The following is a 12,747-nucleotide window of genomic DNA, read 5'->3' as shown; positions in this document are numbered from 1 at the left end:
TCCCAGCTATTCTGGAGGCTGAGGCAGGAGAATCGCTTGAACCCAGGAGGGAGAGGTTGCAGTGAGCTGAGATTGCGCCACTGCACTCCAGCCTGGGTGACAGAGCGAGACGCCATCAAAAAAACAAACAAACAAACAAACAAAAAAAAAAAAAACCCACACACACAACGATAAATGTTACAAAATGTCCCAGCTTGAGATTGGTTGGCAGTTAGCACTATATTTGTTTGAGTGCACATTTATCTCATAGGGAGAAACATTTCGTATGATCTCTCGCCAGTGGGCTTTTAAATAAATAGCTAAACTCTTTGACAAACACAGAGGTGGTTAATCTCCCGTGAAAATGAAGCTTTATCTATTAATATTTTCTACTTCATCAATATGACCTTCAAGTGATATTATTATCTTCCTGTGTATTATGCCTGCCTTTACAAGTCAATATGAAATAAAAAGTTATTTCTTGAACACACACATACACGCACATGCGTGTGCACGCGCTTAAAATTGTGATTGTGGCTGGAGCTTAGAATGGTTCAGAGGTTACTATAATTAAATGGAGTTAATTCTGTCTTACAGTTACCTGCATTTCAGTTTCGGTATTTGCTCAGATGACTTAAAGGCTTGCAGTTGTTGATACAAGTGGCTTTGAAAGGAGCATTCAAATAAACTTCTAAGCCCCTTCAAGCTATTGATCTCTGCTGCATTCATTAGATTCTGTAAGAACACAGAGCCAGTTTGCTACAGTAGTTAGCATCTACCTTGTCATGTGACAACTGCAATTATCATTTTTGGCGATGAATGTGATCTTTGCAGTGATTACCTTTTAAAATTTTTTCTTAGCCAATTAAATAAAATTCGGTGACATTTCAAAGACTGTTAATCACAACCAAATGCTCTAAATGTCAGGACGCATTGAAAATTTCACTGCTAACTGATGAATCACTGAGCTAATTGTAGTTCATCATCAGGCCCTTGTCATTGTTATTATTATGGAAAACACTTTCATCACTCTCGCTATTCAATAAAAAAAGTTTTAGACAAATATGAAGAGAAAAGATACTACTCATCAAAGCATTTGAATTTAATTGCATTCTTCAAAATTCTCCAGCTACAGATTGCAGCAGAGAATACCAGGGACTCAGCCAGAGAAGAAAGTACTGTTTTTAAATAAACAGCTCTTCCCCTTGAAGTTTTTGTGACCTGAAGCATAGATTACTTTTATGCATTGGCTTGTTGCTGAGTTTATTCAGTGGTGCGAAGGCTGTGTTTAATGCAGTCTCCCCAAAACATCTCCAGAACAACCTGTTGATAAGACCAGGCTACAAGGCTGTTTTTTCTTCTGCAGTAAGGACAGAGTCTTAGCAGCTTCCCAGAGTTGGAAGGACAATGTCCAGATATTTATTGAGACTGAAGTTTGGTTGAAGATGGATCTTTTAATGGGAGATGAGGGAGGGGGCTTGGCTAGGATCAGGTAAGAATCCTAATATTTCTGTTGAGGGTTGGTGAACATAGCAAGGGAAAGATTTTGAGGTCGGGGTTCAGTCTTAGGGTGTAAATTGTCCTTTGATGCTTTCTATTGAAGAATCGATGGGTCTTTCAAGAAGTTCCTGGAATAAGCAATGAGGTTATTTGCAAGTTTTACCTTCCTGGGCAAGCATTTTCTGGAATAGTAAGTTATGTTGATAAAGACAGTAGAATAGTGGTCGTGTGGAAAGCTTTGCGGTGTGATAGCGGAGTTTCCAGGTGTTTCTACCTACTAACATGACAGTGTCAGGGGCTGCGTCTGCTCATTAACTCAATTGCACATGTGCAGTCGGAGTTGCAGGAGTGGCTGCCAGGGCCAGGACGAACATGAGGAAAGTGTCTGGGGCACCACGTGTAAGGAGCACTCACCCTCAGGATCACAGCCCTGGTGACTCTCCTGTGACCCTGAAACCCTAAAAGGGATGGAGGAAGTAGAGGCAGGAGGAGGAGATTAACACTTTTGGAGCCCCACTACCTATCCATTTGCTCACTGACCTTCCTGTATTACTGAAAGGCCATATTGTGTGCTAAATTGGAGAGTAGATTCTAGAGCTTGATGGTCTGGATTCAAATCCCAGCTATGTCAGATAGTAGCTGTGTGACCTGGGGCAAGTTAGCTAATCTCTCTGTGCCTTAGTTTCCTACCTGTGAAATAAAGATAACGATAGCGTTGCAAGACTTTTCCTTAGCTCAGCTAAAGACAGGATCCTTGTCACATGGCCACGGAAGTTTAGCTTGCAGAATTTGACGAGTAAGAAAAATGGGATTTGTTGGGCAAAAAGAGAAAAAAGGGAAACAGGTACTAGTCCCGCTAGTACATGCTTCTTCCCACCTCACAGATTGAATTCCAGGTTCCTCACAGGAAGAGGAGGGACCAGGCTCCTCCCCACTGCAAATGACACAGACTTCTGTGGCTCCATCCCAGTGCACATTCCTCCCAGTGTACAGGCTGGTTGGAGTTTTGCCAAGGAGCCCTTCCCACCTGGCTGTCTCAATAGTACCTACCTCAGAGGTTAGTAAGGATTAAGTAAATTCGTGTTAATACACGTAGCCTGGCATATAACAAACATTGAACATTTAACCTGTGGTGTACCAACCACTTAAGGATGTTATTCTTATCTTGTCTGTGGAAGAATGAAAGCTCTGGAAGGAAACTTATCCCAGGCACACAGCTGTGTTGCTGAGATGACATTGAGTGCTTTCTCCTATGCCATGGTACCCCGTGCGTGATTCGAGTTGGCTTTGCTGTGTCTCAGTATGGCCATAAGGCAATTCCATTCATCCATTTATCTATTCATCTACCCAGTTATGTATGGTCTTCTCTCAAGTTACTGCAACTTCAGACTCCACATCAGATGTCTAAGTGCCTGAAGACTAGGCATTAATATCTTTAATTTGAATGCTTTATTAGGTCTCTCATTCACCAGTGGCCAGCCAGCAAAGCCAAGAGTAGCCACCATCCCTCCCCAGTGTTATGGTTCAATAGATTGAACCTGCCAGGCACACTCCCACTCAGTGCCTTTGCACTTAACGTTTGCCCTTCCTGGAATATCTTTCCCTCAGATACTCACATCTCTCAGGTATAATTCAAATGTCACCTTCTCAGTGAGGTCTTCCCTGACTACAGTTTCTAGAATTGCCCCCTCCCATTTCCTATCCTTCTTTGCTTTCTTCTTTCCCCACCCTTAACATCACCATTATCAAACATACAACGTAGTTTACTTATTTACCTTGTTTTTGTATGTCTTCCCAAAGAGAATACGAAGCTACATGAGGGAAGACATTTTTGTATGTTTCATTCCTAGTGCTGTGTAGGCACTTAGCAAATAATTTTAGAACAAATGAATACACTTTGCAGATTCTAATAGAGAAGGTTTTTACTTACTGAAGGTTGAAGATTTTTTATGTGTTTCCCATCTCGCAGCATTGACATGTAATTGTAGGGATTTTAAAGGACATGGTATTACTTTCAATTGCATCATTAATAGCATTCATTAAGGGAATTTTTCACCCCGATTCCAGGGAAGGACATTCTGCTCTGGCAACCATATTCAGTCACTCTAGCTGCCTACCACTCACAAAGGCTGAGAGCTTCTAAAATCTTATATAAAGCTGAAAGTTGAAGAAGTCTAGGGTTTTACATACCAGTGAGCGCAATCTTAGAACTTCAGCATGCCATACATGCTAACGTATAAACTAATACATAAGTTTACATGCCAACAATATAAATTTGAAATGAGCCCTTATTAAGAAAATACTTGGGCTTCTCATGTGAATTGTCATGTTTCTGACTTTCTCTCTATATGCCTAAAACCTCCTTGATTTTATTATATGCTGCATTCTGTACTCATCAGATCCACCCAAACTAGCATCATTTAGATTTTGAAAGAGATGTTGTCTCTCAGGTAGCCCGTTGCTCGTATAATGTGTTCGTGAAACGTTTCTGTGCCAACTCCTTTGGGCGTATTTGCTAAAACACAGTCCATGCCTGAAGGTAAGAGACGTTGTGCAATCCTAGACTCTTCCTTCCCACCTCATGTGTATTTTTTGAAATCCCCCTGTGATCTGTATTTGGATCTATTGGGGAAAAAAAAAAAAAAAGCCAAGCTCGATAAAGTAATTAAAGATACTTATTCTGAGCCAAATATGAATGACTATGTCCTGGGGTGCAGCCTCAAGGGGTCCTGAGAGCATATGCCTAAGTTGTGGTCATGTTACAGCTTGGTTTTATACATTTAAGGGAGACTGAAGTTACAGGCAAAGACATAATACAGGTAAGGTATACATTGGTTCAGCCTGGAAAGGCAAGACATTTCAAAGGGATGGGGGCACTTACAGGTCATAGGTGGATTCAAAGATTTCTGACTGTCAATCAGTTGAAAGAATTAAGCTTTGCATAAAGAGTTGAAGTCAGCAGAAAGAAATCCTTGAGTTAAGAGGGGTGTGGAAGCCAGGGTTTTGTTATGTAGATGAAGCCTCTTAAGTGGCAGGCTTCAGAGAGAATAGATGGCAAATATCTCTTTTCAGACCTTAAAAGATCTTAGTTAAATCTCTCCTGGATTAGGAAAAGACCTAGAAAGGGAAGGAAATTCTCTAGAGAATGCAAATATCCCCCACAGGAGAAGACTTTATATGGCCATTTCCAAATAAGTTAAATAAATATATTTTGGAGTAAAATACCTTGATTTCCTTCAGGGCCTACTATCTGCCTTTCAGTTCTATGCCAGAGTCAGGTTGGAATTTTGTATATTATTGCTACAAAGAGTCTGTTTTGTCAGTCCTATGATTGTGGTTTTAACATTAGTGCTGATCAGTTCTCCCAAAACTCCAAAGGGAGGGGGTATAACCAGGCATGTCTGACCCATCCCCCACTTCCTGGCATGGCCTGAAGTACTTTTTCAGATTTCTTTGGGATTCCCTTGGCCAACAGTAAGGTCTGTTCGGTTGGTTGGAGGGCTTAGAATTTTATTTTTGGCTTAAAGATCCAATTTGTCAGAGCAAATGTGGTGATCTGTGTTGAAAGACTTTTTGTGTAGGTTGTTTTGGTGGTGGACAGTGTGCTGTCATTTTAAAAGACTTCCTTAGTCCCAGGTCTCATGTCTCTGATTTTTCACTGATACACAGAATTCTCTGATGTGTATACTATTTTGAACTTATTTCTTTCTCTAGTTCAACCACACGGGACAAGGAAGTATCTGCAGTCAGGCCATCATGCTCATAACTGATGGGGCGGTGGACACCTATGATACAATCTTTGCAAAATACAATTGGCCAGATCGAAAGGTAAGTTGATGCTGATCCTGTCTGTGCAGTGGACTCCACTGAGAATCTTTACTGTAATCTCCAGCTTGTCCATGAGTAAGTGGCTCTTGCAGACTTAATCTCATAATGATCTATGGTTTCTCAGCCTTGTGTTTTTTGGTTGACCAAAACTGAAGACTGGCTTTTCTTGTTTTCAAAAATGAAACTTTTGGAGGAGAGAAGAAACTTGTAAAGACATATTGGACGTATTCTGTGAAAAGGTTCGTTGGGAAGTGTGCTTCATCCATATTGGGCTGTGCTTTTCTTTATTTTTATTTTCCCTTGAGGCAGAGCTGCATGTTGGGCCCAGCATCTACAGAATGGTGAAATCGGTCATGGTAGCCCTGCAGGCCTCTCCTTTACATATTGTGTTTGTATAGTTCCTCCCACGGCCCCCATTACCACCCAGAAACTTCTCTCTATCCCCCACTACTGTTCCTCACCATTGTCAGAACTTGTCTGTTCTCTATTCTGATCCTGTCTTTGCTTCCCAAGTTGACAGTTATTAACCTTTTGAGGCCATTGTGAGGTTATTAATTGACTGATATTAATATTTTTGGTGTATTCTGAGTGCCTGAACTCAGAGTTTTCTCAAGCTGTTATCTTGCCTGAGTTCCCTGGGGAGATCCTTAAAATTATGTATACCTGTATCCTACCCCACCCCTCCAGCAGCAAAATCTCTGGGGATGTGGTTCAGTAATCCATGTTTTTAACAAGTTTCTCAGTGGGCACCAGCCAGTAGACTGACAATTGGTGGTCACTGTCTCACCTAAATGGTGGAATTTTAGCAGGGAAAAGACATCAAAGTGGGTGCTGTTCTGGGGGTATCACAAAGGTGTTTTTCTACTACATGTGCCAGTAGTGTTATCCTGACTGTCTCTATAGGTACACGAGTCAGTCCAGGCCAAGTCCGTACTGCTTTATCTGTTTTGCATACTTAATTTCTGGGAATTAAACTCATTAAACACACTGGTAAAAAGAAACAGGAGACAAATGACAGCTGTGTCCTCAACTCTATCTAGGGAGCACATACTCTGAACATGAGATGGGAGGTGTCATTCTATATTCCCTTAGTCACTGTTGGTCCACACCTATCACTGGCATCTCACCTCACCAAGTGTGAGCCTAGTCTTTAAGACTACATACATTTTGTGCAACATGGTCCCCAAATGGGTGCCAACTCCTTCCCCTGCCATCCAGTCTTGAAAAGAGCCATCACCTCTGAAGCTGGAGAAAAAGCTGGCGGTGCTGAGCTGACTGAGTATGTGGGATTCTGAGATGTCTCCTGCCCAGAGGATATCCAGGAATAAATTTGATCAACCATAAACATTGAGTTCAGTCCAACCCTTGAAGTAGATGGAGGTTCACTTTTAGACAAGGTTATATTAGATGTCAGCAGTATTTCATGTGGTAACTTCCAGAGACAGGTAGAGGCCCAAATTAGTTCATAATAAACATACACGATGTGAAAGGAGGAGGCTGCTTGACACAGTTGCACCTCTGTAGCACACGGCCCAGTGCTGAGCGTCTGGCAGGGCCTAATGCATAGCCCTGCCGGGCGGCTGAGTGACTGAGGGGGCTAAGAGGGAGGCTCCAGTATAAGTAAACATGAGTAGGGCCATGGACATTTTGCAGCCAAATAGAATGTTCACAGATGACATCTCAAATCATGGTGAAGGATATTTTGCATTATTTAGAGCCATTTATAAAAGCAGAAGAAAGTGAAGGGGAGTTTTAATAAGCAGCTCTATGAACAGCAAGTTTTTTCATGTGAGTCTCACATGTTGTATCACGTGAATCTTTCCCACTTGGTGACATTCAATGGATAGCATTTATCCAAGAATATTGGTATTTAAATGCCCTGTCCTTACTTGTAGAGGCATAGGATGAGGGCTGCAAAGTCCTAATTCTCCAGACAAAACACAAATTTCAGTGTATCTTTCCAAATGAATAGTATTCATTTTAGGCCAGATGCGTTCTTCGATTAATTGAAACCAGAATTCTGGAAATTTCAACATTACTTAAAGCAGTTTCATCTACTTATCAAGTATTATCAAGCAGAAGTGGACTTTCTTTCTGTAGCAAAAGGGTCTTCTTTTATGATTACAAGTTAACAGCAGTCTTTCTTCCCTTCTGCCCTGTTCTGGAGAGTTCCATGACATTCTTATACATTCTCTTCTTTATGAATTTCCATGTGAAGGTGCAGGTAATAAACTCGCATAAAAACCCAATACGACTCAGCATTGTGTTAAAGTGAGATGATGAGCAATGTCTGAGCAGTCATCTTTCTCCATTATTTTGAATGTTAGCTATTCAGTAGAGAGTTGTGCCATGTTGTAATTGACAATCTTCAAGATTGTAAAAATGGGAAATGGGTTCAGGAGAGAAAAAAATGATCTCAAGGCTGGAATGTGATTCCCATAAAACAGTAGTTCTCAAACTTGAATGAGCTTCAGGACCACCCAGAGGGCTTGTTCCTCTACAACTTCTGATGCAGTAGATCTGAGTGAGGCTGAGAGTTTGCATTTCTAACTAGTTCCTGAGTGCTGCGGAGGCTGCTGGTGGGGAACCACACTTGTGGAACTACTGCCACAAGAAATAGCCCAAAGAGTAGGGTTTAGATACTCTACAGGCTTTTCCATATTGCTGCCCTCTATTGACTTTTACAAGGACCCATTTCCTCAGTTTAATTCAGTGCACAGGTGTGTGTTTCTTGGTTCATGTTCTGTCTTAAAAACTGTCAATTACCAATCAACATTAAAAGTCAATATATTTGTATTAGTCCATTTTTACATTGCTATAAAGAACTGCCTGAGAGTGGGCAATTTATAAAGAAAAGAAGTTTAATTGACTCACAATTGTGCATGGCTGGGAGGCCTCAGGAAACTTACAGTCATGGCAGAAGGGGAAGCAGGCACATCTTACATGGCGGCAGGTGAGAGAGTGAGTGAAGGGGAAAGAGCCTCTTATGAAACCATTAAATCTCATGAGAATTCATTCACTATCATGAGAACTGCATAGGGGAACCACTCCCATGATCCAATCACCTCCCACCAGGTAGCTCCCTCAACATCTGGGGATTACAATTCAAGATGAGATTTGGGTGGGGACACGGAGCCAAACCATATCATTATTCTATAAAATTTTAAAGTTGTAGTTTCTCTCATAATGGATTACACCTGGCACTTTGGGGCCAACATTCCTATATGACAAGGCCGCTGCTGGAGCTGAGCAGCAGCTGTCCCCATTAGGCAGCAAATGCATGCTTCCTTTAGACATGACCCTCATCACTACTCTTCATTTCCTCTCAGCCCACTTCACTCATATGGTTTCCCTCCCACAGGTGTGGAGTTCCTGACCACTGCTCTAGGGGAACAGGTACTTGCTGTTCCTCAGCCTCCGGGGATTTGTTCCCTTCTCTTAGGTTTGCCCAGAGCCTTCCCTCTTCTCCTCCAGCCAGAGGCCATTTGTCCTTGCCTGAGCCCTAAACTCAAAACTCCCTAGGAACTGTCTTAAGGAAGTATAGCTTTGTGTCCAGTACAATAATTATTTCTGGACCTGTCTTTCATCTTCATTCTTTGGTGAGTCCAAGAGAGCAGGTTCTCTACTTCTGAGCAATCCTACTACCTTTCACTATATCCCATCCTGCCAAGAAGTGTGGTGTAGAAGGCCCAGGGTACCTGCCTGAGCCCTTCCCCCTAGTGTTTATATCCTGTGTAATCTCTTTACCTTCTGTGTGGGCAGGACCTGTGGCTTGCTTTTAACCAATGGAATCTCGTATAGGTGAAGGGTTTTGTTTCAAATCAGTTGATTTTTGAGTTAATCAGAAGGGGTATTATCCTAGGTGGGCAGGTTTTCTTTCTTTCTTTCTTTCTTTCTTTCTTTCTTTCTTTCTTTCTTTCTTTCTTTTCTTTCTTTTCTTTTCTTTTCTTTTCTTTCTTTCTCTTAATCTTTTAAGTTCTGGGATATATGTGCAGATTGTGCAGGTTTTTTACATAGGTAAACATGTGCCATGGTGGTTTACTGCACAGATCATTCTATTACCCAGGTATTAAGCCCAGCATCCATTAGCTATTCTTCCTGATGCTCTCCCACCCCACAAAGGTGCCCAGTATGTGTTGTTTGCCCCCATGTGTCCATGTGTTCTCATCATTTAGGTCCCACTTATAAGTGGGAACATGTGGTTTGGTTTTCTCTTCCTGCATTAGTTTGCTGAGGATAATGGCTTCCAACTCTAACCATGTCCCTCCAAAGGATGTGATCTTGTTCCTTTTTATGGCTGCACAGTGGTATATGTACCACATTTTCTGTATCCAGTCTATCACTGATGGGCATTTAGGTCAATTCCATGACTTTGCTATTGTAAATAGTGCTGCAGTGAACATACACATGCATGTTATCTTTATAATAGAATGATTTATATTCCTTTGGGCATATACCCAGTGATGGGATTGCTGGGTCAAATGGTATTTCTGCCTCTAGCTCTTTGAGGAATCACCACATGGTCTTCCACAATGGTTGAACTAATTTACACTCCTGGGTGGGCCTTATTTAATTGAGAATCCTGGAAAGAGGGACTAGACCCTGCACGAGGGCAGAGAGACTCTCCCTGATGGTGTGATGAAGCCTTTATGGCCAGAAACTACAGGCAGCCTTGAATGTGAGAGTGGCTTCCAGCTGACAGCCAGAAAAAGGCTGGACCCTCGGTCTTATAGCAAAAAGAAATGAATTCTGCCAACAATCTAGGTGAGCTTGGAGGCAGATTCTTCCCCAGGCAAGCCTGCAGATGAAAACACAGCCCAGTTAGCACCTTGATTGCAGACTTGTAGGATCATGAGCAGAGGACCCAGCTTGTTTGTGCCCCAACTCCTGACCCACAAAAACTGTGAGATAATAATAACTGTTCTGTTTTAAGCCACTACATTTATGATCATGTGTTATGTAGCAGTAGAAAACTAACACAAGAAGCAAGGAAAAGGGAGAAAGGGAAGGAAATTACTTACATAGCAATGCTATAAAGCATCCCCAAGTCTAGTGGCTTAAAATAACAATAATTTATTATTTCTTGTGATTCTGTGGGTTAACTAGGTGGTAGTTCTGTTTCACATGGTATCAGGTGGGGTCCCTGGTGAAGCTAGGAGCTTGACTGTCTGCCTCAGTTCTCCTCTCCATGGGCTTTCTCTCCATGTGGTGTCTCATCCTCCAAGGCAACCCTGTGTGTCCACTGTCCTCAGTACAGTAGCCTGGATTACCTTACAGTGTCGCAGCTGGGTTCCAAGAAAGGGAAAGCAGAAGGAAGTTGGGGAACAGACCAGGGAAGCATTTGTGGGTCATTTGTAAAAGCTGCCTACCATCCAACAGGGCCTTGCTCCAAGCAACTGCTTAATAAAGCATTTTAGAGTGAGTTGGAAGAAGGAATGCATTATTGGTGATTTTAACTGTGAGCCTATGAAGGCAGCATCATGATTGCTTATGCAATGTGTCCCTTGCCAGTATTTCATTTCTGAGAGCAGAAATGAGGAGCTATTTATTCATTTATTGGATGCCATTTACTTTTGCCTAATATCCATTGGTTATGACTTAACAGCAGCTCTTACACACTTGGAATAAAATATGAACTCCAATATGAGAGGAACTCGTTCCAGGACCTGCTCAAGAAATAAAGCTGCATTCACTTAAATTAGAAAAATGGCTATGCCCACCATCTATGTAGTTGCTTTTCCAGGTGAACTAAAAAAAAGGAAAAGTCATGGAATTATTTATCATTACCTCCTGCTGATACACAAGACAGAGAAGCAATAGCTGGATAGGTAAGAAAATGATTAACCAGGTTATTTAAAGGAGAGGTTGGCAAACTGTGGTCCCTGTGCCAAATCTGGCCCATTGCCTGCTTTTGCAGCTTATGAGTTATGAATGATTTTCACATTTTTAAATGTTCAAAGAAACAATATTTCATGACATGAGAACATTATATAGAATTCAAATCTCAGTGTCCACAAGTAAGGTATTATTTTGACATAGTCACACCCATTTGTTTACTATTGTCTGTGGCTGATGGCAGAATTGAGTAGTTGTGACAAAGACCAGATGGCCCATGAAGCCCAAAAAATTTACTATCAAGCCCTTTAAGAATATGTTTTCCCACCACTAATCTAAAGAAACCTTTTAAAAATTTAGACCAACCAGCATATTGCTGAAAGTCATTGAGATACCCTCAGAATTTCATGACTGCTGAATTCAACAGAAGATGGTAATGACGGTTTTTCCCTATTTTTCCACTGCTTTTTTCTACTTGAATACATGATTGTGTTAGTCCATTCTGCGTTAGCATAAATGAACACCTGCAGTTGGGTAATTAAGAAAAGAGGTGTATATGGCACATAGATCTGCTGGATGCACAAGAAATATGGTGCCAGCACCTGCTCTGCTTCTGTTGAGGGCCTCATGCTGTTTCCACTACTGGCAGAAGGTGAAGGAGGAGCAGGTATGTCACATGGTGAGAGAGGAGGAGGCAAGAGGGAGAAAAGGGGTAGGGCCAGGCTGTTTTTAACGATCGGCTCTCACATGAACTATTAGAATGAGAACTCAGTCATTACCATGGGGCAGCACCAAGCCAGTCATGGAGGATCCACCCCCATGACCCAAACACCTCCCACCAGGTCCCACATCCAACATTGGTGGTCAAATTCCAACATGAGATTTGTAGGGGGCAAACATCCAAACTATATCAGTTACACTAGCCAGATAATAAATGGTGGAGGGCTGGGAGACTTGATGCCAAATACTCCTTTTCATGCTGGAGCTTCTCTTACCAAAATGTTTAGCGGCCGTTTCTCCTTTTCTGTAATGAGTAGTTCTCTTTTCTTTCCCTCTCTCCTTGCTTCTCCATCAGTGCTACCATCAAGACTGGGATATCTTACATGGTGATGGGGTTGCTTAGAGGTAGAGTAGGCTGCCAGGCTGCCCAGCGTTGGCCTGGAATGTTGGAATGTAGGGTCTTTATAAATGCTAGACTTGACTGCCCCTTGAACCTGGTTTTGGTGGTGACATGGACACAGGACAGAATTTCACAGCTTTCAGGTCACTGTGGTAACAGGGAACAAACACCCTGGAGAGAAATTAGGCTCCCTCTGCAGAGGCTCGGGAAATCAGAGACTCCCTATCTCAGTCAGCTTGGGCTGCTATGATAAAATATCAATGACTGGGTGGCTTATAAACAACAAGAATTTATTGCTCACAGTCCTGGAGGCTGGAAGTCTGAGATCAGGGTGCCAGCATGGTAAAGCTCTTTTTGAGGCCCCTCTTTTGGGTTGCAGACTGCTGCCTTCTCTTGGTATCCTCACATGGCATTGAGTCGAATGAGGAAGCAAGCTCTCTCATGAGTCTTATAAGGACACTAATCCCATTCATGAGGGCTCCACC

The 12,747-nt window shown here is 42.1% G+C and overlaps 1 protein-coding gene across 4 annotated transcripts in view; it reads left to right on the top strand.

Moving 5' to 3' along the window:
* Nucleotides 1–12,747, top strand: part of CACNA2D3 (calcium voltage-gated channel auxiliary subunit alpha2delta 3) — a 962,218-nt gene that overhangs the window by 504,121 nt on the left and 445,350 nt on the right. For all 4 annotated transcript variants that reach the window (XR_004029736.1, XR_004029737.1, XM_030811589.1 and 1 more), the window contains exon 11: nucleotides 5,194–5,307. Coding sequence is in view for 2 of the 4 variants with exons in the window: in XM_030811589.1 (XP_030667449.1) it covers nucleotides 5,194–5,307 (114 nt within the window). In the remaining 2 variants the exon portion in view is untranslated. The remainder of the gene's footprint in view (nucleotides 1–5,193; nucleotides 5,308–12,747) is intronic.

Source organism: Nomascus leucogenys, chromosome 4, assembly GCF_006542625.1.
Source record: "Nomascus leucogenys isolate Asia chromosome 4, Asia_NLE_v1, whole genome shotgun sequence".
NCBI classification, from domain to species: Eukaryota; Metazoa; Chordata; class Mammalia; order Primates; family Hylobatidae; genus Nomascus; species Nomascus leucogenys.
The sequence above is the reverse complement of the archived record's forward strand: the minus strand, read 5'-3'. Positions and strand labels throughout refer to the sequence as shown.